General features: G+C 41.3%; 1 protein-coding gene across 3 annotated transcripts in view; it reads left to right on the top strand.

The window, feature by feature from the left end:
* The window catches only part of ACVR2A (activin A receptor type 2A), a 115,240-nt gene that overhangs the window by 54,946 nt on the left and 33,376 nt on the right, over positions 1 to 26,918 (top strand). For 2 of the 3 annotated variants that reach the window (XM_005296423.5, XM_065561643.1), the window contains exons 2-5: positions 2,310 to 2,517; positions 5,352 to 5,461; positions 9,020 to 9,174; positions 24,115 to 24,138. In XM_005296423.5, the coding sequence (XP_005296480.1) occupies positions 2,310 to 2,517; positions 5,352 to 5,461; positions 9,020 to 9,174; positions 24,115 to 24,138 (497 nt within the window). The remainder of the gene's footprint in view (positions 1 to 2,309; positions 2,518 to 5,351; positions 5,462 to 9,019; positions 9,175 to 24,114; positions 24,139 to 26,918) is intronic. The other variant, XM_005296424.5, reaches the window with a different exon arrangement.

The following is a 26,918-nucleotide window of genomic DNA, read 5'->3' on the forward strand; positions in this document are numbered from 1 at the left end:
CTTGCAGCACCATTGAAAAGTACCCCTTTCGGTTTATGTACTCACTGCTTCGTTGCTCTGGTGCCAAGATAGGGATATGGGTTTCGTCTATCGCCCCACCACAATTAAGGAATCCCATTGCAGCAAAGCCATCCACTATGACCTGCACAGACTCACTACCCTTGATATCAGCAGCTCTTTGATTGCGTTGCCTACTGGGATCACAGCAGCCCCCACAGTAGATTTGCCTACTCCAAATTTGTGCCCAACTGACCGGTAGCTGTCTGGCGCTGGAAGCTTGCACAGGGCTATCGCCACTCGCTTGTGAACTGTGAGGGCTGCTCTCCTCTTGGTATTCTTGCTCTTCAGGGCAGGGGAAAGCAAGTCAAAAAGTTCCATGAAAGTGCCCATACACGTGCAAAAGTTTCGCAGCCACTGGGAATCGTTCCAGACATGCAACACTATGCCGTCCCACCAGTCTGCTTGTTTCCCGGGCCCAGAGTCAGCGTTCCATGGCATGAACCTGCCCTATTAACATCATGATGTCCACATTGCCGGGGCCCGTACTTTGAGAGAAGTCTGGGTCCATGTCCTCATCACTCTCGTCACCATGCTGCCATCGCCTCCTCGCCTGGTTTTGCTTTTGCAGGTTCTACATATACTGCAGGAAAATGTGCGTGGTGTTTACAGTGCTCATAATTGCCACGGTGATCTGAGCGGGCTCCATGCTTGCCATGCTATGGTGTCTGCGCTGGAAAAAGGTGTGAAACTATTGTCTGCCATTGCTCTGATGGAGGGAAGGGTGACTGATGACATGGGTTACAGGGAATTAAAATCAACAAAGGGGGATGCAAACTGTGGGTTTGCATCAAGGAGAAACACACACAACTGTCGCACAGAATGGCCCCCTCAAGGATTGAACTCGAAACCCTGCGTTTAGCAGGCCAGTGTTCAAACCACTGAGCTATCCCTCCCCCCACTATTCACAGAGGGAGGGAGCGGGGAGCAAATGAATACAAATAAATACAAAACAAATCTGGTCTTTCTTGTTTTGATCCCCTCCATCTCTCTTATGAATCTTAGGCTGGCAGCAGACAGTGCCACACGACTGCTAGCCATCGTCGTCTCCTGGCTGCTCGCCAGAAGATGGTGCAGTACGACTTCAGGCAACACTGAATCTCCATGATACAAAACTTAAAAAGAGAATGACCTGGAGTCACTCCCATTTATGTCCAGGCGCCGCTGACCAACCTCACCGAGGTCGACTAAAAGAGCACCCAGGAGACAATGATGATGACTACCAGTTGTAATGCACCATCTGCTGCCAAAAGGCAATGAGCTGCTGCTGTGTAGCAATGCAGTACCACGTCTGTCATCACGCAGGAGATGTACGGTGAGGGTGAGCTGAGCGGACTCCATGCTTGCCATGGTATGGCATCTGCAGGGGTAAGGCAGAAAAAAAGGCTCAAAACACTTGTCTGCCGTTGCTTTCACGGAGGGATGGAGGAAGGGGGGGCCTGATGACATTTACCCAGAACCACCCGCGACAATGTTTTTGACCCATCAGGCATTGGGATCTCAACCCAGAATTCCAATTGGCAGCGGAGACTGTGGGAACTGTGGGATAGCTATCGCAGTGCAACGCTCTGGAAGTCGACGCTAGCCTCGGTACAGTGGATGCATTCTGCCGAGTTAATAGTCTTAAGTGGGGGGACACACAATCGACTGTATAAAATCGATTTCTAAAAAATCAACTTCTATAAATTTGACCTAATTTCGTAGCGTAGACATACCCTTAAAAACTTTTTTAAGAGCTGAGCTAATGAAGTAATCTCGTGACCCTAGGTGATGGAGGGGATGCTAAGACAAGGAAGTGAGGTAGCCTTTGAAAACTGGGTAAATTCTGCTGACTAATGCTGCTTTGGAATTTAAGACCACCATTATTTGACTAATACTTACTGATTAAGCTTTATCCTTTAGCCAATAAAATCTTTGGTTACAGCCAGATAATGAGAAGCTGTGCCAAAATTTGTTACTTATTTGGTAAGATATTTTCTAGCCTTTCTACAAATCTTGACAAGCTATGCGTCGTTCGGGCTACATCATTAAATTTAACAGAACCTTTGTTTTAGCTGCTATTTTATGTTTCAGCACCTGTTTAGAATGCATGCTAACTTTAAATATAAAAACAAGTAATGAGAAGAGAACTTGAATATTAATAATGGTATCAATATAAGAAGCTTATATGCAGCCTGATTTTTAGTGTTCAAATGTGCTTCAGCCTTCAGAATCTAGTGGTTTAACATTACATTATTTTTAATTCCAAATAGGTGCCATACTAGGCAGATCGGAAACACAGGAGTGCATCTACTATAATGCTAATTGGGAAAAGGATAAAACAAATCGCAGTGGCATTGAACCTTGTTATGGCGATAAAGATAAAAGACGACACTGTTTTGCTACATGGAAGAATATTTCTGGATCAATTGATATTGTGAAACAAGGTTGTTGGCTGGATGATATCAACTGTTATGATAGGTGAGAAAATTTTAACTATCTTATGTATAATAATGTTTTAAACCAAGTTTACCAGAAACAAGGCTAGTTAGGAGACACATTACAAGATACCAAACAATACATTGTTCACTATATTAGAAGCCAGTATTTTTGAATTTAGGTGCCTACAGTCCCCACTTAAATTTGTTAACAAAGCTTTTATTGTAGTTAAATATTTTATCTGGCATGTTGGAAGAATGGAGGGTGCCAGTAAGTAAAACAAAAACCTAAGAGGTTAACTAAGAGGGAGGGAGTTTGGGTGTGGGGATTAGGGCACAGGGTATGGCCTCTGGGAGGGAGTTTGGGTGCAGGAGGGGGCTCGAGGCAGGGGGTTGGGGTGCAGAGTGCAGGATTTAGGCAGCGCTTACCTGGGGTGGCTCCCCACAAGCGGTGACCTGTCCCTGTTGCTTCTAGGCAGAGGCACAGCCAGGTGGCTCTGTGCACTGTCCCCACCCTGAGCGCTGGCTCCGGGAACCACAGCCAATGGGAGCTGCAGGGTTGGCGCCTGCAAGGGAGGAGTGCGCAGAGCAGCCTAGCCACGCCTCCACCCACAGGCACTGAGGCCAGTGGCAGCTTCCGTGTGCTCATAATTTCTGAAAATCCTGGCCTTTTTTTGTGTAACTGATGACCAGTCAAATATGGTAAGCAATAACACACACAACAGGGTTGTATTGGGATATCAGTACGCATTGGTTGGGTCCTAGGCTGAATGCTAAAGATTACAACCATCTAATTGATCACTGTATGGTACTCTGAAGAATTCTTTTGGAACTACAAAATGTCTTTATACCACTGTTGGGAGAGGGAGGAGAAGGAAGAAAAGAATGCATTAAATTTATAGTATTGTCTTCGCATTACTAAAATGTTTCCAAAAAGCTTGAACAAAACTTAATAAAAAACCTAAATCTTACAAATCTTCATATCTTTAAAAAAAAAAAAAAAATCAACTTGTATCAGTGGAAGAAAGTGATATTCATTATAGTCCTCTTTACCTCATAAAGAGGTTTTATAGCTTTAAGTTAATCAGTAAAAAGCAGTTTTAGGAAAAATTGTAATTCTGATTTGCAAGTTCCAACTTGAGGTTTAATGTTATTACTATCAAACTTTAAAACTTTGAGGGATTTTCTACAGTGCTTATTGTTGGTCTAATTCTCACTGGAAATCCATGAGAATTTTGGCACTAATTACAAATGAGAGCAGACCCAGGAATTTTCGAGAGTGCTTGGAACTGCCTCACTCAAAGCTTCCTACGAAGATGAAAAAAGATTTGGAAGAAGTGAAAGGGTGTGGGAGCAGTGAAAAGTTGAAGAGGAGGAGGAGGAGTAAGACTTTTTGTGAGTAGACAAAATTGCACTAGCATAGTTAAACTGGGACAACCCCAGGTGGATAATCTTATCTCGGTGTAAGAGTGGCTTGTTCTTTTAAGACAGGTTCAAATTGCCCCATGTGAACATTCAGTTTTTGTACCAGTTAGTCTATTTTAGACCAGATGAGTCAAACTTAAGGGCCTGTCTAAACATGGAGTTATTCAGGAATAGTTGTTGCACTTCAAATTCATACTCTACCTTGATCCAAATTAACTTTCAAGTGTAGACAAGCCCTAAGTTACATGGAATTGCACCAGTTATGTTGATTAAACCCTAAATTTTCTAGAGAAAATAAAGGGAACTAAGGAAGTAGGATAGAATGCTAATCTTTTCTTTGTAGCATACTATACACAGCATTTAGGGAACAAAAATATTAAGATGTTAAAACTTTATAAATATTAAAAGACTTCACTCTGGTTCTTAAATAACCATTGCTTTTGGTAATCAATATTATCTAGTGCATTTCAGTAAACAATTCTTTTTTGTCTTTGTGCCAGGACATCACTGTTTTATTTATTATCGGAATACAAGATTTCTGAATAGTGTTCTAATTAGAAACATTGTAATATCTGTTGTTTATAACTTTGTTAGCTGGTGAAGGACTATTGCAGTTCACTGAACTTTTAAGCTTATGGTATACCAAACACCAAATAGTGCCAGACAAAGAATATCAAGCAATGAATACATTATGGCAGAAACAGTTGCAATTATAATAAGCAAGTCTTCAATTTGTATATAAAACAGCAGCCTTCGGCCATTTCTCCAACAGATTCAAACTCTTCCTAGAATTCTTCACTGTTTTTTGTTGTCTTACCTTCCCACTCCTGAGTTCTTAGGGGTTTCTTTGGTGGTTTTTCCTCACCAATTTATGGCATGTCTTTTCATGCATCATAGTTCTAGATTTTTACTGCAATGAGCTCTGGCTCTGGGCAAAGTTAATGTTTGGCTGCACAGAAATTTCCTGTATTCTTCCTTTTAAAAGGTGTTTCCCCCACAACAGCCTCACACTGAAGGATTCATGGATAAACTCAAGTCATTCAAAGTACTCATTTTATTTATTATGCCACATTTAAATTGGGTTCATGAATTGTTAAAATCTCCACCTATACTGCCCCCTCCCCCTGCAAGAGGAATTTTTGAATCCCAGCTTGCTGGTGTCTTTTTTGGGATGCTAGCATGTTTGCAACTTGCAAGGTTAAGAAGACTATCTCTGCATCAAGGTTGATCGATGTTATATTTCAGCAAATGGAAGTAGACCTGTATTGAAATATATTTTCTCCTCAATTTAGCATGGTATTCTGATAACACCATCTTAGTCTGGTGCATCACAATTTTCAAAAGTTCATTTCCAAGGTTAACTTCGTAGCTAATATATGCAATTATTTGCTCTTGTACAAAGGAAGTCAGTTTTAAATTAACAAAAATGACTTTTCTGGTGCTTTCTTACAGGACTGATTGTATAGAAAAGAAAGACAGCCCTGACGTGTTCTTCTGTTGCTGTGAAGGCAACATGTGTAATGAACGTTTTTTCTATTTTCCAGAGATGGAAGTAACACAGCGTAAGTTGGTTTAACATTCTAAAGAAATGGTTCTGCAGTATTGGCCAGAATACAGTTTCTGTATGTTTAGGAGAGAAGACTTTTTTTTCCAGAATATTCTGGATAGCTTCTGTTAGTTTCCCCTTTTCCAAACATATATGTGGAAGTGGTTTTTTGGTAACTATAGTGGTTTAGAGTTGGTTGTATTAGTCTATTGCCCAGATCAAATTATTTACACTAACTTTTTTTTTTCCAGCTTGAAATGAAAGGTCCATATTGTGGAACAAAACCATTCAAATTGCTAAAGCTATTCTAAGCTAGTAGGGGGCGTCTATCCTTGGCAACCTGTTCAGAAAAATCTGACCAGGAGGGCTAAATAGAATTAATTCATACTCTTTTGAAAATCTAAACAAAAATCCATTATTTTAAATCTCATCTTAGATGTAAGTAAATGCAACTGGTTGTGTTCGAACTGGCCATAATGCCATAGCACACCAACCTGTGCATGTACTGCTTTACAGATGCATGCCCTGGAGTAGGTATTTACTTTCTTGTAAAATGGTCTGTTTAACTTTGTAACTTATTAAATGAACTCATTATCATTGCTGGGCACACATGTAATTTAAAAAACAAACAAACACAAACAAACTGAAAGTCTGCTAAAAAGAACACACAAAAGTCTACTAAGAAAACTGCCTGGAAAGCCATTGAGCGCGCAAAAAAAAAAAAAAAAAAAATCCAGTGCATGATGTTTTTAAGTAATAACTTTAAAAATTTGCCAGGCTATTTTTCCATGCCTTCCAACTAAGGCGCTTAACTTGTTAAACACTAGTAGGTCTCCCTAACGATAAATATCGATTTGAAAAGTATGGTATATAAATAAATAAATTTACAACTCCCCGACCCTCCCCACCCCACACACCCTGCAAAAGCATCCATTAAAAGGGTGAGATGATCTGCATTCATCTATGTGAACAGTAGTGCTGCTTTATGGGTTATCCATAGAGTGAGTGGGTGTATAAGTAATTACTTTAAAAAAATTTATTTATATTAATTTTGTTCTCTTAAATATTTCAAATTAAGTTTGAAATTATGACAATGTTAGATGAAACTTAATATCTATTCATTTAAATGATTCCTCTCTCAATTGGTGGTTTGGATGTGTGGTTTCTTTTGAGGGGTTGGGGACGGGGAGTTAGTTCTCTTCCAGGTCCTAAAACAGTACGACCTCCTGATCACAGCAATAAAGCAGGATATCCAGCCAAAAAATTAATTGACCTATCACTTTGGTACTGACACTAGGGACTCATTGCACTCTTCCCCCGTCTCCCAAGTACAAAATATAGTAGAGATGCTCTACAAACTCCCCAAACCCATGTCATCCATGTATGCCTCTGAAAACAAAAGACTTCATCTTGAAGTTACTAGTAAATCCTGGGATAAAGAGCTAGAGCATCGTTTAAAGGCATTACAGTGGTCCATTTTATTACACAATGCAAAATGTGCTTCTGTAGATTTACGCTTATGTTTAATTCAAGAAAAAAATTATTTAGAATGAATTTGGTATGGAAAAGACTACAGAAGATTATTTTTCCCTTTGGATACATGCTGGCACTATGGTAAAAATAGGCTATAGTAATGTCCCCTTTCTATAGAAATAGGTAGACATTAGAATTAAAATTATTTTTGGATTTAACAATCAAACATAGTTTGAGAATTGCATATTAGAATATTTTGCTGCAAATTTTGGTCTCATTGGCACGGCATTCGTGGTACTTGAGAGGAATCATGATTACAAAGCGAATGATTTTACAGAGGTGGTAAAGTAAATCCATGTGCTCAGTAGGATAATGGTATTCAGACCTACCAGCCAAAGAGAGTCACTTTCAGCCACCCGGATCAGTGATGTGAATTTGAGGAAATCTTTTTGCTCTGTTAAAAGAAACATTTAACTAGGGAATGTCTAAAGGTCCAACAGCCTGTCCAAGCCTCCTTCCCCTGGCCTTTTTGGCTCTGCTTCCATGCTGCCTGACCCTATCTAGTCTGCATTGTTCTTCCCCATGACTTTGAAAGTATTGATTTCTTTGGTTTTATAGTTTAAGGTGAAGGTTTTTTTGCAAATTCATGTTAGCACTATGCTGCATGTTACAGAAGGTAATTATACATTTTATAATTTGTTTTCATGTATTGTGATGTTTGTATGAAAAAGCAAAATCAATAAATACTTTTGTAAAAAGATAATGCAAATTAGATAATAAAATATTAAGCAGTACATGTTTTGCTGAGGAAGTTTTAAAGAAGGTCAAACAATTGAACTTGTGGAAGTCGCTTGCTTTTCCACACCGCTTACTTAAATTACACCAAAGGAAGTGCTAGGGTGTACAAGCTTTCAGTGACCAGAAACAGTCAGTTCATTTCGCTTACTACAGATAATTCCTTGTATAATAAAGTAGTTGGCTTTTAAATGCAAAGCATGTTAAACTTTTTTTTTCTTAAATATCCAGCATATTGAAGCAACAGAGGGTCCTGTGGCACCTTTGAGACTAACAGAAGTACTGGGAGCATAAGCTTTCGTGGGTAAGAACCTCACTTCTTCAGATGCAAGAAGTGAGGTTCTTACCCACGAAAGCTTATGCTCCCAGTACTTCTGTTAGTCTCAAAGGTGCCACAGGACCCTCGGTTGCTTTTTACAGATTCAGACTAACACGGCTACCCCTCTGATACTCAGCATATTGAAGGTAGTTTGATTTTAAAAAACGCTGTTTTTGTGCATTTTTAATTGATTTCTGATTTTCGATTTCCATGCAAATGGAGCTTGACACAAATCACAAGTCAATTAATCATTTGATAAATAAATACGTTAGTCACCTTTTTCTAAGGTTTAAAAAAAAAAGGAAAAACTAAGAATCTGAACGCATGCATCTTAAGCTATATAATTGCTTAAATAAATGTATATAGATATAATGTAGCCTCCTGATTAGGAAAGAGAAGCATCACAGTGTAAAGGCTTTATTTCATTCAAGTCAGTGGTTTTTTATGGTTAATAACTGAGAATCCACTTTTCTTTAGGAAAATAACTAAAAAGTACAAACACAAAAGAAGAATACAATTGATTTTAAATTAAGATTTCCTTTTTGCTGATTTATATCCTGATTTAAAATTGATTTAAATAAACCCTGTAAAATCGTGCCTTGAGATATAGTTCCCAAAGTTTGAGCATCCACGGTGTGAATTTATTTTTCTTGGAATGGCAGTTTTGAGGATTTATTTTAGGAACTGCATGAATATTAAACTGTTTCTGATGGATAAGAGGAAGATTTTTCAAAAGCAACCAAGGAATTTAGGAGCATAAGTCTTTTCAATTGAACTTTAATTTACATGTTTTTGAAAATCTGATAAATCTTGAAAATCTGTATCTGGCTATTAAACTCTGTTGTGTTGAATTAGGTTCCGCCACTGTGTTCTGCTACTTAATAAATATGTTTGTTTATTTTGGAACTTAATAATCAAGTTTAGGTATTGGATGAGCTTGTTAAAATCTGTAATCACAGAAGATTAATTGTAACTTTTGTTCTTCAGCCACTTCCAATCCTGTTACACCTAAACCACCCTTGTTCAATACCCTGCTTTACTCGTTGGTGCCTATAATGGGAATTGCGGTGATCGTATTGTTTTCATTTTGGATGTACAGACATCATAAACTAGCATATCCTCCAGTACTTGTACCAACCCAAGTAAGTTGCTATATTGTAATCTTAATGTTTTAGAATCACTATTTTTAAAGCAATGTGGTGAGGGAGATGGAGAGGATGTTTTTAAATGATGTGACTGAAATCTGACTTCCTTTGCGTACCGAAGCAGGTACTTGGTTTTCCTTGCGTAAGGAAACTTATCAAAATCAAGTACTAGTAGGACTAGGTTCTGATAATTTTAGAGCCTAACAAGATTCAGTTCACCTTTTAACGTTTTAAAAAAATGAGCATATGCTTTCAAAAAACAAAAATTAAGTAAACATGTACATATATCTATTTTAAACAGTAAAGACTCAATATTATGGGAATATTGTGAAGTCATGTTCGAATTGTTTCCTTGATGTGAATGGACTACCTACTCGTCAGAGGGAATAAGGTGCTCATGATCTACTCCTGTTGGGGGTGTGTGTGTGTGTGTGTGGGGGGGGGGGGGCTTAAAAGTAAAAAAGAAGATAAAAACTGGTAACTAGCAAAGCAGAGGTTTAAAAAAAATCGGCTTAGACAGCAGTTTTGAAAAGTAAATAATTGAAGTGCAGTCATTGGATTGTGTACTAGTTAGCGTGGCTACTGCACAATTTGACTTTCCTCCCATTTTCTCTCCTTTTGTTAAACAAGCATTTTGCGTCTTGTTTTAAATTAGGTCCAAATCCTGCAAACGCTTCCGTATGTGCTTTAAATGGGAAGTGGTTTGAAGAACATGATCTTGGACTGTAAGTTATTCAGGGAAGGAGGCTAGCTTTTTAAAAAACAACAACTTTGTATAGTCCTAGCATGATGGGGCCCCAATACCTGATTGGCACTCTAGGTACTATTATAATATTAATACTAACTTAATTTATTTTATTTTTTTAGCGTGTGTGTAATAAATATATTCTGGTCACAAAGGGGCCACCTGAGATCAGCACCTCATTGGGTATTATAAAAACAGTAAGACCATCTCTCCCTGAGAGCTTACATCTCAAAAGACCAGACAAAGAGGTGAAGTGACTTGTCCAAGATCAAACATTGGATTGCTTTGCAGAGCTGGGAATTGAACCTGTATCTCCTGACTCCCAGTGCAATGCCCTATCCGCTAGAACAGTGGTTCTCAAATTGTGGAGTTTTGGCGAGCTCAAGCTTTGGTCCCCCCTCTGGGGTCGTGTATTGTATTTCTGTTGTCAGAAGGGAGTTGCAGAGCAATTAAGTTTGAGAACCCCTGAGCTAGAATACATTGCCTCCCGGGTAACAATATTGATTGATCTGATTGTAAAACAGACTACTTTTTGATCAGACCTAATCAAAACTTTACATATGCTTGTGCTCTGCTGACACCACTTTCAGTTGTACTAGAATTCCTACAGATTTTAGTGGTTCATACACTGAATGAGATCTGTTGGTTTGTTTCATTAGTAATAGATTGGGGGGGGGAAATCAATATTTGTCAAATGAGAAATTAGGAGGGGCCAACTTCTAATTCTAAAACAAGAATGTTCATTTTCATACTTCAAAAAGAGTATTGCGAACACCTCAGGATAATACCTATTGATACTTGGGCGGGTTTCATCATTGGGATCTGCTAGCATGTATCCTTCCACCGAATCTCATTGTCCTCAGTGGACTCCACACAAGTTTAAAGGTCCACTCTTAGCAGATCTCAACGTAGGATCAAGGCCAGAGGTGATAATACACTTAATGATCATTCTCAAAATCATTGCAAGAAAACCATTAGGTATAATAGATATTTGTACACAATATGTCATGTTCTCTTTATGCATGATGTCTAAAAAATTTGACAAGAGTCCTCAATGAATCTTTTTGAAGAGTAAAGTCAAGCTTTCAACAAAATGAGAATGCATCAAATTAATTTGCCTCTTCAGTGTACACTAACTTTGTAAATAGAGCACCTGTTGGATTTTTAAATTTGGTCTCTGCAAAAATTACCAAGGCAAAAAGGTATACACCTTAACATTTAAACACTTGCTCTCTTTTCAAGTCTACCATGCCAATGCCTTTTCTTCATCCTCCCTGAAGACACACATTTCTTCTACAATGCCCAAGAGAAGTGAGTCTATGGTAATTAATAAGTAAGCCCTGACAAATGTTATGCTCAAGCTCTCAGTGAGAGTGCACCTTTGTGTCGTGGATTGTCTGTTTTGTACAGCACTGGACACAACAATTCCAGATAGTGACTATTTGCATGTAAACGTCAATGTTTTAAATTGATATTGGTTGAACAACCTGTCAGTGCTCAATATTGACATTAAGGATTGCTGTATGATTTAGATAAGAAACTGTAGTGTTGGTTGATTAAAGTGCCTGTGTCAGCAAAATTTACGTGGAAATCTCATGAAAATAGAATTTATCGGAATGTTGTATTTCTTATCACTTCCAATCTCGCTGGACCTGGAAGAACAAAGACATGCAAAATTGGGGATAGAGAGTGAAGAAGTAGGAAAAGGAGGGTGAAACTATAGGAAGAGGTAGGAAACACAGTATAGGGAAAAAGAGAAGTAACTATAAGGTTGGAAAGTGAAAAAGGAACAAACACAGAAAACAATTTAGGAAGACATAATTGATGATAAGAAAGAAAAGGACAAAAATAGAAAAAGGCGGCAAACCACATTTAAAAAAAAATATTAAAACTTTGTTCACAATAAACAATACCTGACTGTTTTTAATTGGCATGCTTTTGGAGAATGCTGACAGCCTGGGTTTTTGTCACCCTGGCTGGTAGACATATGTCTTGCCTAGTATGACCATGTCAATGAACTGTGGGGGATGGGTGGGTATGGTTAGAATTAAGATTGTCAGTGATCTTAACTTTGTTTTCAAAAGGTGTATTTATATAAATGTAACCAACAGTTGTTAGATGAAAATTGTAATGACAGAGATGAAGGTTTTTCTCTGTAATGTTAGCAATACTTACATTCTGAACTTTGTTAAACCTGAGTTAGTTTTGTCTTGTCTGCTGTTGCTGTGCACAGATGTGGTAAATTGGGAAACTGGATTTGTAATTGTAAGCCTTTCTCTTGTCATTCAGTTGTCAAAGTAGGAATGCTCTTATCTACTGAAATAAATATACTACATGTCCATTTATAGTTACCTTAAGTATTTACAACTTGTTTGGAACTACACCGCTACCCCGATATAACGCGACCGGTAAAGCAGCACTCCAGAGGGGCAGGGCTGCACGCTCCGATGAATCAAAGCAAGTTTGATATAACGTGGTTTCACCTATAATGCAGTAAGATTTTTTTGGCTCCCGAGGACAGCATTATATTGGGGTGGAGATGTATAACTGTGTCAGGACAAATCTCACCTCAGTTAAACTTTGTACAACTTTTGGTTCAGGGGTTTAATTTTGGAAATGAGTTAAAGCTTTTACCTTTTCGCTTTTGGTTTTTACCTTTTTTGGTATTCGTATCTTACAATTAAAAGTAATATGTTTGTCGGGAGGGAAGGAAAGGTAGCATACCTAGTATAACACTTCTTGCCCATGTTTGAGCCACTAACACTTTAAATTTCATATTAATTATATATGGGACTAAAATGTAATTTATTCTCGGAGATATCCCCATATATAAACTGTTTAATATTTCATCATCTGGGTTTATTGTTTATGCTGTTAACTTCATGCCATAGTGTGGGTCTGCAGTGTAACCAAGTTAAAGCTTCTTTAGTTTTTAACTTTCTGATTTTCGTCATTGCTGTGCCTTTTAAATTTTTTAAATACCACATGAATGTAGCTTTTGCTACATTTTTTGTAAAAACAAAATCTAGAAAGGGCTGGTGCATGTGTGTGGGTTTTTAAATTTTTTTTATTCATTTTTATTTTGACAGTTATACCGCAAATGTATATTTATACAAGTGCTTGATCACACTGAACAGGAATTTCATTGACACTTTAGATTAGGCGTCAGTTTAAAAATTGTTCATGTAAAAAGCTTCATTTTTAGTGTTTAATGCTGGCGAAAATTGCCAGAGGTATAGCTTTGGAGAGTGAAGTCCTCTATCCACAGAACAGGGTGTAGAAAAAATGGCAGTTATCCAAACTTCTTTCCACTACCCTGCTGATTCCTCTGTTCTGGGGAGAATCACCTCTCTAGATAACCAAATAGTTCAATCTCCATACTCATTCAGTTGAGACCACTGTCAAGGATGTCAAATACCAGTTGTGGCTGTGGTGTGACTAGTGTCTGATCTAATAAATCTGAACATTTTACAGCTGAATAAAATGTCAAAAATTAAACTTTCTGCAGTAATGTAAAACAAGTTTCTCCATTCATTTATACTAATCCAGACATTTCACTAGGACTATTTCATACCTTTACAATAGCCCCGGAAAGTAAACATTGGAATTTTTTTATAGTTGTGTCCAGAATAAGAACCTCCTGTCTTGGAGCACAGGGTTTATTACTTCAAGATTAATACTTTTAACTTAGTCAGAGGACATCCTCTTAAAAGCTAGTCATTTAAGAGTTAAAAGGGTCAAGATCCTTGGATAACTGCACTTAAATACAGTAGTGACAAGTCAGAGCAGTAGGGAGGAATTTCTGATTACAGGAAGGAAGTAGTTAAGAGGTGAATTCTCCTTTAAGCTTAAAGTTTGTACAGAAAGATTCCCTAATTTAAAAAATGTATATTTATAACTGTTCTGTAGTTTTGTTGAAGGACTTAGTCTAAATTTCAGAGTAGCAGCCGTGTTAGTCTGTATCCGCAAAAAGAACAGGAGTACTTGTGGCACCTTAGAGACTAACAAATTTATTAGAGCATAAGCTTTCGTGGGCTACAGCCCACTTCTTCAGATGCATATAGAGTGAAACATATATTGAGGCCACACACACACACACACACACACACACACACACACACAGCATGAACAGGTGGGAGTTGTCTTACCAACTCTGAAAGGCCAATTAAGTAAGAGGGAAAAAAACTTTTGAAGTGATAATCAAGCTAGCCCAGTACAGACAGTTTGATAAGAAGTGTGAGAATACTTACAAGGGGGGAGAGTTTCAATGTTTGTAATGGCTCAGCCATTCCTAGTCCTTATTCAATCCTGAGTTGATTGTATCTAGTTTGCATATCAATTCCAGCTCAGCAGTCTCTCGTTGGAGTCTGTTTTTGAAGTTTTTCTGTTGTAAGATTGCCACCCGCAGGTCATCAATGTAGCGCAAGTAGAGTAGGGGCGTTAGGGGACGAGAGCTAAGGAAGCGTTGTTCTAAGTCAGCCATAAAAATGTTGGCATACTGTGGGGCCATGGGGGTACCCATAGCTGTGCCGCTGACTTGAAGGTATATATTGTCCCCAAATGTGAAATAGTTGTGGGTGAGGACAAAGTCACAAAGTTCAGCCACCAGGTTAGCTGTGACATTATCGGGGATAGTGTTCCTGATAGCTTGTAGTCCATCTTTGAGTGTAATATTGGTGTAGAGGGCTTCTACGTCTATAGTGGCCAGGATGGTGTTTTCTGGAAGATCACCAATGGATTGTAGTTTCCTCAGGAAGTCAGTGGTGTCTCGAAGATAGCTGGGAGTGCTGGTAGCGTAGGGTCTGAGGAGAGAGTCCACATAACCAGACAAGCCTGATGTTAGGGTGCCAATGCCTGAAATGATGGGGCGTCCAGGATTTCCAGGTTTATGGATCTTGGGTAGCAAATAGAATACCCCTGGTCAGGGTTCTAGGCATGTGTCTGTACAGACTTGTTCCTGTGCTTTGTCAGGGAGGTTTTTTTAGCAGATGGTGTAGTTTCTTTAGGTAATCCTCAGTGGGATCAGAGGATAATGGCCTGTAGAATGTGGTGTTAGAGAGCTGTCTAGCAGCCTCTTGGTCATATTCCAATGGCTGAGGTTATGGGGCAAGTGATGTTGCTTTTCCACAATTTCAGCCTTTGCACGTTGACAGAAGCAATCTATGTAGAAATCCAGTCTGTTTCGACTGTCCAGAGGAGTTCACACAGAATCCTTTTTTTTGTTGGGCTGGTAGGGGGCATTCTGTGGGTTCGTATGCTGTTCAGAGGTATGTTGGAAATATTCTTTGAGTCGGAGACGTCGAAAGTAGGATTCTAGGTCACCGCAGAACTGTATCATGTTCGTGGGTCTGGAGGAACAAAAGGAGAGGCCCTGAGATAGGACAGGTTCTTCTGCTGGGCTAAGAGTATAGCTGGAAAGATTAACAATATTGCTGGGTGGGTTAAGGGAACTACTGTGGTGGCTCCTTGTGGCATATAGCAGTTTAGATAATTTAGTGTCCAGAGACTTTAGGGCTTGTTTACATGCACATTTAGTTCACGGTAACCTGGGGTATGAGTTTTAGCCTGCCACAGACTAACTGTCCATGTGGACTCTGATGCTTGTAACTATTTGTTAATGCTTTTTTATCTAGTCCTCTTTGAATTGGGATTAAATCAAAGCTCTTTAACAGATTTAATGGACAGGAGCAGGGTCCACATACACAGTTCGTATGTGGCAATCTAGTGAGGGGTAGATTAACAGCCCTGTTTGCCACAAACTAATTGTTGATGTAGAGAAACTTAGGCCTTGTCTAAACTGGCAAGTTTCTGTGCGGTAAAGCAGCTTTCCTGAGGTGTACAGACTGCCAAGCCACTTAGTGCACAGAAACTGTGCAGTTGCAGCATTGTAAAAAAACCACCTTGACGAGAGGCGTACAGCTTTCTGGGCCGGGGCTACAGCGCTGCGGTGCCAGTGTAGACGTTCTGGTCAATTACAGCACTGCTATTGGCCTCGGGAAGGTGTTCCACAATACCTGTTCTCCCCTCTCTGGTCATCGGTTTGAACTCTACTGCCCGGCCCTCAGGTGACCAACTGTCATCCCCACTCAAATTTTTTGGGAATTTTGAAAGTCTCCTTCCTGTTTACTCGGTGATGCGGGCAGTCGTCTCAGTGAATTTTTCCAGGTGACCATGCCTGCTCCACATGCAGGTGATCCCCTGTTTGGAGCAATGCTGTGCTGCTGGACCTCATCAGCTTGGGGAGAGGAGGCTATGCTCCAGCTGTAGGAATTATGACATCTATGGACAGATTTCGTGATGCATGACAGGCCATGACCGGGACACACTGCAGTGCAGGGTCAAAGTGAAGGAGCTGCGGAATGCCTACCACAAGGCGAACTGCTGCTCTGGTGCTGTGCCCATGTGTTGCCGGTTCTACAAAAAGTTGGACGCAATACTCTGTGGTGACCCCACATCCAGTGCGAAGGCCACTGTGGATGCTTTGGTGGTTTGCGTGCCAGTCGAGAATGGACTGAATCAGGAGGAGGAAATCTTGGACGAGGAGGGGGAGGGTGACCCAGAGGCACAGGACGACTTGGAGGTCAGAGATGCATGCAGCCAGGAGCTCTTCTCTACTCTGGTGAAGGCTAGCCAGCGACAGCTGTCGGAGCCTGGCAAAGCGCAAACAGGAGAGGAGGCCCCTGGTAAGTGGCTTTGATTTTTGGGAATCGCTGAAGTGGTGTTGGGGACAGGAGGGTTGCAGAAAGCAGGCTTGTCTGTATGATGCGTGCCTAGTCTGAGCAGCAGAACAGGGTGTTGATTGACTCCCTCACTTCACGGGAATCTGCCTCAAATCTCCACGAAACTCTCATGGAAATATGGGCAGAGCTGCTTTTCTTGCCCCATTAAGGGTAACTTTCCCACGCCACTCTGCCATAACAGGGGAGTGCAGGGGGACCATTGCTGCATACAGGCGAGCCACATAAGGGCCAGGGTGGAAGCCGCAGTTTTGGAGGAGACTCTCCCTTGATTTCCTGCTCACCCTCCGCAGCGAGATATCTTCCATAAGGAACACAGCCTGTGGAAAATGTGGGAACGGTAATGATAAGGCCCCCCCTACAGAGCTGGCTCTCCCCAAGAGCCACATGCCCAGTGTACAGTACAGTCATGGAACACTGATTTCCTCTGCCCCTGTGGTTACTCACCATTTTGCGAGTCTTGTGGCTCATGTGTGCTTGACTGGGGTCAGCCAGTTAGTGATAGGTATGTGAATAGTGGCTGTGTTATAAATCACTGAATCAGTGGTCTGTGTGTTGTAAACAATACTGTTTCTGTAAAAGATTGCATTTTGGCTTCACAGATATGACCTAAGGAACCCGGCCTCCTTCTTTGTTATCGCTGGCTGAACAGCAGCACAGAATTAAAAAGCGGCCATGAAGAACTAAAGAGGACTTTCTACATGATGTCATGATGCACTCCACGGCAGAAAAACAAGAATTGAAGGAGTAGCGGGACAGCGAGAAGGGGGACCGAAAAGGAAAACATGGCGCGCCAGAACAAAGTGGCGGCTCATAAACCTGGAGCGCCAAACACACTCTCACTCCAGGTGCTACTAGCACTGCAAACCGAGCAGCCCCGCGCCTGCCCTCCCCTGCAGCCGCTGTCACAAAACTCTTTCCCATGCGCCCCCTAGACACCACAAACACCCTCTTATCAACCTCCTGGCTCCAGTCTGTACCTGCGGCATTCCATTCCTCTCCCATCACAGTCCTGCGCTGCAGACTCCCAGTACCCACTGCACTCAACACCTGTCTGTCTGCAGTTCAGTCCTGATGAAGTACAGTACCCACTGCACTGTACTCCAAAGGAGAAGGTTGGATATGATACCTGGACATACACAAATCTTTAATTGTTCTGGGTCCCCACCTCTTCCTGGGACCCTCTCGTCCCCCCCTCCCCCCCCCCCCCCCGCGCGCTCAGTGCTGACGTGTATATTTTGTTTGTCTTCCCCCCTCCGGTGGTGGTAGTTCTTTAATAAAAGAATTGTGTTGGTTTGAAAGTAATCTTTATTCTATTAATTGAAAGCAAACAGAGCCCTGCAAAGCAACAGGCAGTTTTCTTAAACCTTCATAGTGCATAGTCTGCACCAATCACAATCACCTCCTAGCTTTACAAGCACTGCACTCTCGAGCATAGCAACAAAAATTAGTGGCTTTCAGCTTCAAATTGCTGCCTCAAGGCCTCCCTCTAATAGCCCTGGTCTCTGGCTGTTCAAATTCAGCCTCCAGGTGCTGAGCCTCAGCAGTCCAGCCCTGAGTGAAGCTTTCACCTGTCCCTTCACAAATACTATGGAGAGTACAGCACGCAGCTATAAGCACAGGAATATTGTCATCAGCCAGGTCTAGCCTCCCATATAGGCCATGCCAGCAGGCCTTTAAAGAGCCAAAAGCATACTCAACCGTCATTCTGCACTTGCTCAGCCTGTTGTTGAACCACTCCTTGCTGCTGTCAAGTTGCCCCATATATGCCCACAGTGGGCATTTCGACTTCCCGTACGGTGATCTTCTGATCCGGGAAGAATGGCCTGTTCAGGAAGCTGCAAGCAGGGACTGTGTTCCGAAAGATGCATGCGTCATGCACCTTTCTCGACCAGCCTGTGTTAATGTTCATGAAAGGCCCAAGGTGGTCCACAAGCTCCTGGAGAACCATAGAGAAATACCCCTTCCGATTAATGTACTCGGTGGCTAGGTGGTCTGGTGCCAGAATTGGAATATGCGTACCATCTATCGCCCCTCCGCAGCTAGGGAAGCCCATTTGTGCAAAGCGATCCACAACGTCACGCATGTTGCCCAGTCACGGTATTTCGGAGCTGGATGCGATTAATGGCCCTGCACCCTTCTGTCAAAACGAGTCCAACGGTCGACTTTCCCACTCTGGTAACCAGTTCAATCAGTAGCAGTCGGAAGTAGCCAGCTTCCCCACACTTCTCCAATGGCAGGGCAGCTCTCATTCTCGTGTCCTTGCGCCGCAGTCCCATGAATGTGGCTTTCCTCATCCGAAAGTTCTGCAGCCACTGATCGTTATCCAGACGTGCATGTTTCCTGAGCCCAAAAGCAGCATTCCACTGTGATCAGCACCTTTGTGAGTGCCACAAGCAATCTCGTGTCGTAGCTACTATGTGTGGGGAAATCAATGCCTTTTGTAGTTTAAGGAATAACACCACTGCCACTTGTGACATGTTAGTGAGAGCCAGCAGCATACTGATCAACAGTGCGGGATCCACTCCTGCAGACTGAAGAGGCAGAGTGCACAGTACACAAATGGTTGAAAGATGATGCCAATTGTGGACGGAAGCACAGGGATTTCTGGGATGTGAAGCAGTGCATCACGGGGAATTTGGGACAGGACAAGGGGTGCCCTGCAACCCCCTCCACCTTCCCACAACTCTTAGCGGCAGAAGAGGAAGAGATACTCTGTGGGATAGCTGCACAAAGTGCACCGCTGCAAGTGCCACAAGTGTGAACACGCTATTGCACAGGCAGCTGACAGCGGTCTCACTTTCAGCGCGCTCTGAGTGGCGCTGTAACTCTGCCATTGTAGACATACCCTTAGTGTTTGTAGTTTAATATGAGTTCATTAGGGAGGGTCTAATACTTTTACAGATTCCTGTATTGTGTCACATCAGGAATTCTGCAGAAACTTCTCCTAATGTGTTTTATAAACCTATACAAAATCAGAATTAACTGGCTAGGCATAGTTCTGCAGAAAGGAATCTGAGGGTTATAATGGATCACAAATTGAATATGAGCCAACAGTATTACACAGTTGTGAAAAAAACTAATGTTATTCTGGGGAGTATTACCGGGAGTCTTGTATGTACGACATGGGAGGTAATTGTGCTGTTCTACTCTGTTTGACACTGGTAAGGCCCTCAGCTGGACTACTGTGTCCAGTTCTGGGTGCCACACTTCAAGAAATATGTGGACAAATTGGCAGGAGCCCAGAGGAAAGCATCAATAACGATAAACCGTGTCAAAATCTGAGCTCTGAGGAAAGGTGTGTTGGTGGTGGTGGTGTTGTTGGGTTTTGTTTTTTTTTTTTAAACTGGGCATGTTAGTCTTGAGAAAAGATGAGTGATTGGGGGCTCCCGATAAGTTTTCAGCTGTGTAAAAGGACAATGATCAGTTCTTCTCCATGTCCACTGAAACTAGAACAAGAAGTCACAGGCTTATTCTGCTGTGAGGGAGATTTAGATTAGGATATTTGGAAAAAAATTTCTAACTAGAAGGTTAAAGTTCGGAAACAGGCTTCCAAGAGAGGTCATGGTGTCCCCATTACTGAAGGCTTTTAAGAAGAGGCTATAAACACCTGTCATGGATGGACCTGCCTCAGTGAAGGGGGCAGGCCTAGATGACACTTCAAAGTCCTTTCCATTTATACCCTGGACTTCAGAAAAGCAGACTTTGACTCCCTCAGGGAACAGATGGGCAGGATCCCCTGGGAGAATAACATGAAGGGCAAAGGGGTCCAGGAGAGCTGGCTATATTTTAAAGAATCCTTATTGAGGTTGCAGGAACAAACCATCCCGATGTGTAGAAAGAATAGTAAATATGGCAGGCGACCAGCTTGGCTAAACAGTGAAATCCTTGCTGATCTTAAATGCAAAAAAGAGGCTTATAAGAAGTGGAAGATTGGACAAATGACCAGGGAGGAGTATAAAAATATTGCTCAGGCGTGCAGGAGTGAAATCAGGAAGGCCAAATCACACTTGGAGTTGCAGTTAGCAAGAGATGTTAAGAGTAACAAGAAGGGTTTCTTCAGGTATGTTAGCAACAAGAAGAAAATCAAGGAAAGTGTGGGCCCCTTACTGAATGAGGGAGGCAACCTAGTGACCGAGGATGTGGAAAAAGCTAATGTACTCAATGATTTTTTTGCCTCTGTCTTCACGCACAAGGTCAGCTCCCAGATTGCTGCACTGGGCAGAACAGCATGGGGAGAAGGTGACCAGCCCTCTGTGGAGAAAGAAGTGGTTCGGGACTATTTAGAAAAACTGGACGTGCACAAGTCCATGGGGCCGGATGCGCTGCATCCGAGGGTGCTAAAGGAGTTGGCGGGTGAGATTGCAGAGCCATTAGCCATTATTTTTGAAAACTCATGGCGATCGGGGGAGGTCCCAGATGACTGGAAAAAGGCTAATGTAGTGCCCATCTTTAAAAAAGGGAAGAAGGAGGATCCGGGGAACTACAGGCCAGTCAGCCTCACCTCAGTCCCTGGAAAAATTATGGAGCAGGTCCTCAAGGAATCAATTATGAAACATTTAGAGGAGAGGAAAGTGATCAGGAACAGTCAGCATGGATTCACGAAGGGGAAGTCGTGCCTGACTAACCTAATTGCCTTCTATGATGAGATTACTGGCTCTGTGGATGAGGGGAAAGCAGTGGATGTGTTATTTCTTGACTTTAGCAAAGCTTTTGAGACTAATAAATTTGTTAGTCTCTAAGGTGCCACAAGTCCTCCTGTTCTTCTTTTTGCGGATACAGACTAACACGGCTGCTACTCTGAAACTTTTGATACTGTCTCCCACAGTATTCTTGCCACCAAGTTAAAGAAGTATGGGCTGGATGAATGGACTGTAAGGTGGATAGAAAGCTGGCTAGATCGTCGGGCTCAACGGGTAGTGATCAATGGCTCCATGTCTAGTTGGCAGCCGGTTTCAAGCGGAGTTCCCCAAGGGTCGGTCCTGGGGCCGGTTTTGTTTAATATCTTTATTAATGATCTGGAGGATGGTGTGGACTGCACTCTCAGCAAGTTTGCAGATGACACTAAACTAGGAGGCGTGGTAGATACACTAGAGGGTAGGGATCGGATACAGAGGGACCTAGACAAATTAGAGGATTGGGCAGAAAAAAACCTGATGAGGTTCAACAAGGACAAGTGCAGAGTCCTGCACTTAGGACGGAAGAATCCCATGCACTGCTACAGACTAGGGACCGAATGGCTAGGTAGCAGTTCTGCTGAAAAGGACTTAGGCGTCACAGTGGACGAGAAGCTGGATATGAGTCAACAGTGTGCTCTTGTTGCCAAGAAGGCTAACGGCATTTTGGGCTGTATAAGTAGGGGCATTGCCAGCAGATCGAGGAACGTGATCGTTCCCCTTTATTCGACATTGGTGAGGCCTCATCTGGAATACTGTGTCCAGTTTTGGGCCCCACACTACAAGAAGGATGTGGAAAAATTGGAAAGAGTCCAGCGGAGGGCAACAAAAATGATTAGGGGTCTGGAGCACATGACTTATGAGGAGAGGCTGAGAGAACTGGGATTGTTTAGTCTCCAGAAGAGAAGAATGAGGGGGGATTTGATAGCAGCCTTCAACTACCTGAAGGGGGGTTCCAAAGAGGATGGAGCTCGGCTGTTCTCAGTGGTGGCAGATGACAGAACAAGGAGCAATGGTCTCAAGTTGCGGTGGGGGAGGTCCAGGTTGGATATCAGGAAAAACTATTTCACTAGGAGGGTGGTGAAACACTGGAATGCATTACCTAGGGAGGTGGTGGAGTCTCCTTCCTTGGAGGTTTTTAAGGCCCGGCTTGACAAAGCCCTGGCTGGGATGATTTAGCTGGGAATTGGTCCTGCTTTGAGCAGGGGGTTGGACTAGATGACCTCTTGAGGTCCCTTCCAACTCTGATATTCTATGATTCTATGATTCTATATTTCTGGGATTTTGTGTCAGGTGCTGCCAGGCTTTGCTTCAGGACTTCGGGGGCAAGAAAGGAGACCACCCATTGTTTTTTGTTTTTAGCAAAGGGATCATCGGGAAATCAGTTGGAACTTAGTCATCCTTTCAGTAGCAATAACCCCTACTGCAGGATTCATAAGTCTGACTTTGACTAATCTAGCCTTCAAGAAATACTTCATCTGGCTTGTTATATAGATATTGCTCAGGGTCTGCTAGGCAGTTTCCAAGCGCAGTTGAAGACCTGGTGCTTGGCCCTGCAGTGTGTGAACTATGAGAAGATAAAGACAAAGGGTGGTGGATAGGGATAGTTGCCATTAAGAATGAGTACCCTAAGTGTTTGAATTTTGTGCAATAGCACTCATTTAGCTGATGACCTGATTGATGATGCTGATGTCCAGATATAAGGACCCAGTCATTCAGGGCAATTAAAAAAACAAACACCATATAAATTAACGAAGTCTCAAAATTAATGCTTAATGAGTGTAGTGTTAATCGCAAGTGACATGCCATTTGGATCAAGAAGGGATGTGTGTGTGTGTGGGGGGGGGGGGGGGGGGAGGGCGTTTAACCTGGCCAAACAATCAACATTAATTTGAATCATTTTCTAAATTCCAGTAATTGAGTTCTCTGTTCCTCCTTTTTTACAAAACTTTTCAGTGAAAAATCCATAAATAACTATTTGGGCTTATTGAAAGAACCCTTAAGTATTTTCAAATGTCTTACATCTGTCAAACATTGCATTTCTAGGATCAGTTATTTAAATTGTACCCCCAGAAATACATGCACACATCTTCTAAATTAGTAGTACAAATCTACCATATGATGTGCTATTAAAGAAAGGTTGTTTCATTTCATACATATGGTTTTTAGTTACAATATAGCTTCTTAATTTTAGAAAATGCAACACTGCCATCTGGTGTACTCTTGTGACCACAGTAGAAAATAAGTTTTAGCAGGAATGTGAATGTTTTTCTAGTAGCATAAATCTTTCACATTGAAAAGTGGCAAATAGACTAATTAACATAATGCTGTGTAAATATGTGGACTAATGAGCGGTTGAACAGATGAGTAACAGTTGTGAAATCAGAGTAGCATATGAAAAAAGTGGATGGTGGACTATGTCCCATGCATGTTCTGTAAGTCTTCTATTTCAATACTGTTTAAAATATCTTTTGAAAAATAATTTTTTTGTCAAACTGGTTCTTCAGATACTTTAAAAAAGCAATTCTATGTTTAGTCATTTCTACTAACATCCTGTACTATTATTCTTTTACCTGTTTACTTTACTAACATGGCGTTCAGTGACTGATTTTATTATTCTAAATCCGTTAATTATCCAAGCAAAAATTGATAGCCCCTTAGATATTCTTTGTAACAAATTGTTTTATACAAACTAATCTTCTGTGTCACTTTTCTTATAAGATGCTTTTCACCTTGTTCTTGATATAATTAGTAACTTCCTTTGCCTGTTTTTTACAAGCACGCCTTTCATATAATGATTGAGGTAAGCTGTATTGATTTTTTGTTTGTTTGTGGAACTTTGTGGTCATGTAAGACCTTCTATTTCTTGTTGCTTTGATATAAATTAAGTTCTTTGCAATACTTTGTAGCGGTGCTCTCTGTAAGCATGCTGGGTCAAAATATAAACTTATTCTCCTAAAAATTACTAGAATTTCTTGTGCAATACAGTTGAATGTCTGTGGAGATTGATAATGGAATACACCACCTTTCACTTTTTTAGGTTCTAGGTCTGAATTTGGCATTTGAAATTTCAGAGGCTTATATGAAAAAAACAAATCACTTTAAAATGTCTGCACATAAAACTTCATTGACAATTGGCAGTTCCTTATTGGCAGTCTTCAGAGAGCCAAGTTCTAAATTGTTGTGGATACTGAACTTCACTCTCTTATAAGTGGTCTTGCTAATTCATAGTACAAACCCATTGGAAACATGATTTAGAGAAAATGGCACATTGCTTTTCACTGTTTTAAATAGCTTTCCTGCAAATTTTAAATTTTGTAAAAAGTTGGTAGAAATTTCCTTCCACTTACACCACTGTTCAGCTTAAAATGAAAGTCTTCAGGTTCAGAAGAAATTAAAATAGGAAACTTATTATTACTTACCATGCATACATTTTTTCAGCATTTACAGATATTTACTAATCTTTATTGCACCTTTGCCAAGATGCAGGGTTTGTTGTCTAAGCCATCTAAGACAGATGGCTATCCAGCCTCCTCTTGAAAACCTTCAGCGAAGGAGCATCCGCTACCTCCCTAGATGGTCTGTTCCATAGTCCTACTGTTCTTAAAGTTACAAAGTTTTTCCTGAGTTTAATCTAAATCTGCTAGACTGTTATTTGAACCCATTGCCGCTTGTCCTGTCCTCTATGGCAAGAGAGAACTGTTATCCATCTTTTTTTAATGGCAACCTTCAAGTATTTGAAGATTGCAGTCATATTCTACCCCCCCCTCCCCCCACACACACTTAATCTCATCTTTTCCAAACTAAACATAACCAGTTCTTCCAGCCTTTGCTCATATGGCTTGCATTCTATCCCTTTGATCATCTTTGTCATTCTTCTCTGGATCCTTTCCAGTTTGTCTAAGTCTTGTCTATAAATTGATTACCAAAATTGGACACTACTCCAGCTGAGGCCTAACGAGCGCCAAGTAGAGTGGAACTATCAGCTCTGTAACTTGCATGCTGTGCCTCTGTTAATGCAACCTAAAACTGCATTTGCTGCCCCCCCCTTTTTTTTACATCACCTTGCTAACTCACGTTGGGGGTTGTGATCCGTCACATATTCCCTGCTCCTCCTTTCCTCCTTTTTAAAGATGGTACTATGTTAGCCCTTGTCCAGTACCCATTTGTTATCCATGAGTTTGCAAATATTCTTGCCAGTGGCTCTAAGATTTCTTAAGCTAATCAGCACCCTGGGGTGAATAACATCAGGCCCTGCTGTCTTCAATTCATTCAAATTAGTAAGAAGATCCTATGTGTTTTTTACTTACCTTGATCTGCATCTCTTCCCCTTTTATTCTCTATGGTAACTTGATTAGTCATCTGGTCACATCATCATATTTTTTGTAAGAAGGCTGAGGGCTTGTCGATGCTACAAAATTAAGTCAATTTAACTAACTTAATTTAGGTCGACTTACAGCCACGGCAATTATTCAGTTGGCTATTGGTGTCCATGCTACCCTCCTTCTACTGGTGGAGAGTGGCTTCAACAGTATCACTTGCACAGGCTGAAGTGGAGTATTATGGGGCACTGACAGCCATGCGGGGCTGACAGCTGGAGCCCCCCACCGATTCGGGGTGACAGCCCCAGCTGTGAGCCCAGCACGGACTCAATTTCACAGTACTGGAGCCTACCAGCAATGAAATTGAGATTCTTGTCAATTAAATGGCTCAGGACCCCAGGCTGCTGACAGAATTATAGCCAACAGCTGAAGTAAGTAATGCAACACGAGCACTGCGTTGCCCTAACTACACCGCGCTATGCCTCTTGTAGAGGTGGAGTTATGTTGGTGTAGCAGACTACTTACTTCAGCCAAAGCAGCATACTAGTGTAGACACTACAATTATGTCAGTGTAGACTAGTGGTTCTCAACTTTTTTTTTGTGGACCACTTGAAAATTGCTGAGGGTCTTGGCGGAAAAGATCTTTCCAAATGTTGTTTGTACCATTAGTGAACTATTATAAAGCGCTTTGGATAAAAGCATTATATTTAAAAAAAACAAAACAAACAAAAAAAAACTTAATAATAATGTTTTTTATTTCTACAAATAAAAGCCCACAACTCCTAAGTTCCCGACCACCTTCATTTTTTGCAAATAATTAATTCCTGTTGGTCAGTACCAGATCCAAAATGGATGACCCTGTACTTGTTTCCTCCACATTCCGATTCAGAGCGTTGTCCCCTATACATGCTAAAAACTTGCAAGACATACTGTGTTTTTCTGTAATAGTCTTCCAACAGATATCAGGGAAGTTAAAATCCCCCATTAATACTAGCTCATATGTGTTAGCTAATCTTGTTACCTGGTTGTAGAATGCCTCATCTACTTCCTCTTCTTGATTTGGTGGTCTATAATAGACCCCCACCATAACATTGTTACTATTCTTTTCCCTTTTTATCCTCACCCAGTGACTCCCAGTAAGTCTGCTGCTCACTTCCTCTTGGACCTCGTCACAAGTGTAAACATTCTTGATGTACAGCACAATGCTTCCTCCTTTTTTCCCATACCCATCCTTCCAGAACAAGCTATATTCTTCAATACT

This window comes from Chrysemys picta, chromosome 11 (assembly GCF_011386835.1).
Source record: "Chrysemys picta bellii isolate R12L10 chromosome 11, ASM1138683v2, whole genome shotgun sequence".
Classification (NCBI taxonomy): Eukaryota; Metazoa; Chordata; order Testudines; family Emydidae; genus Chrysemys; species Chrysemys picta.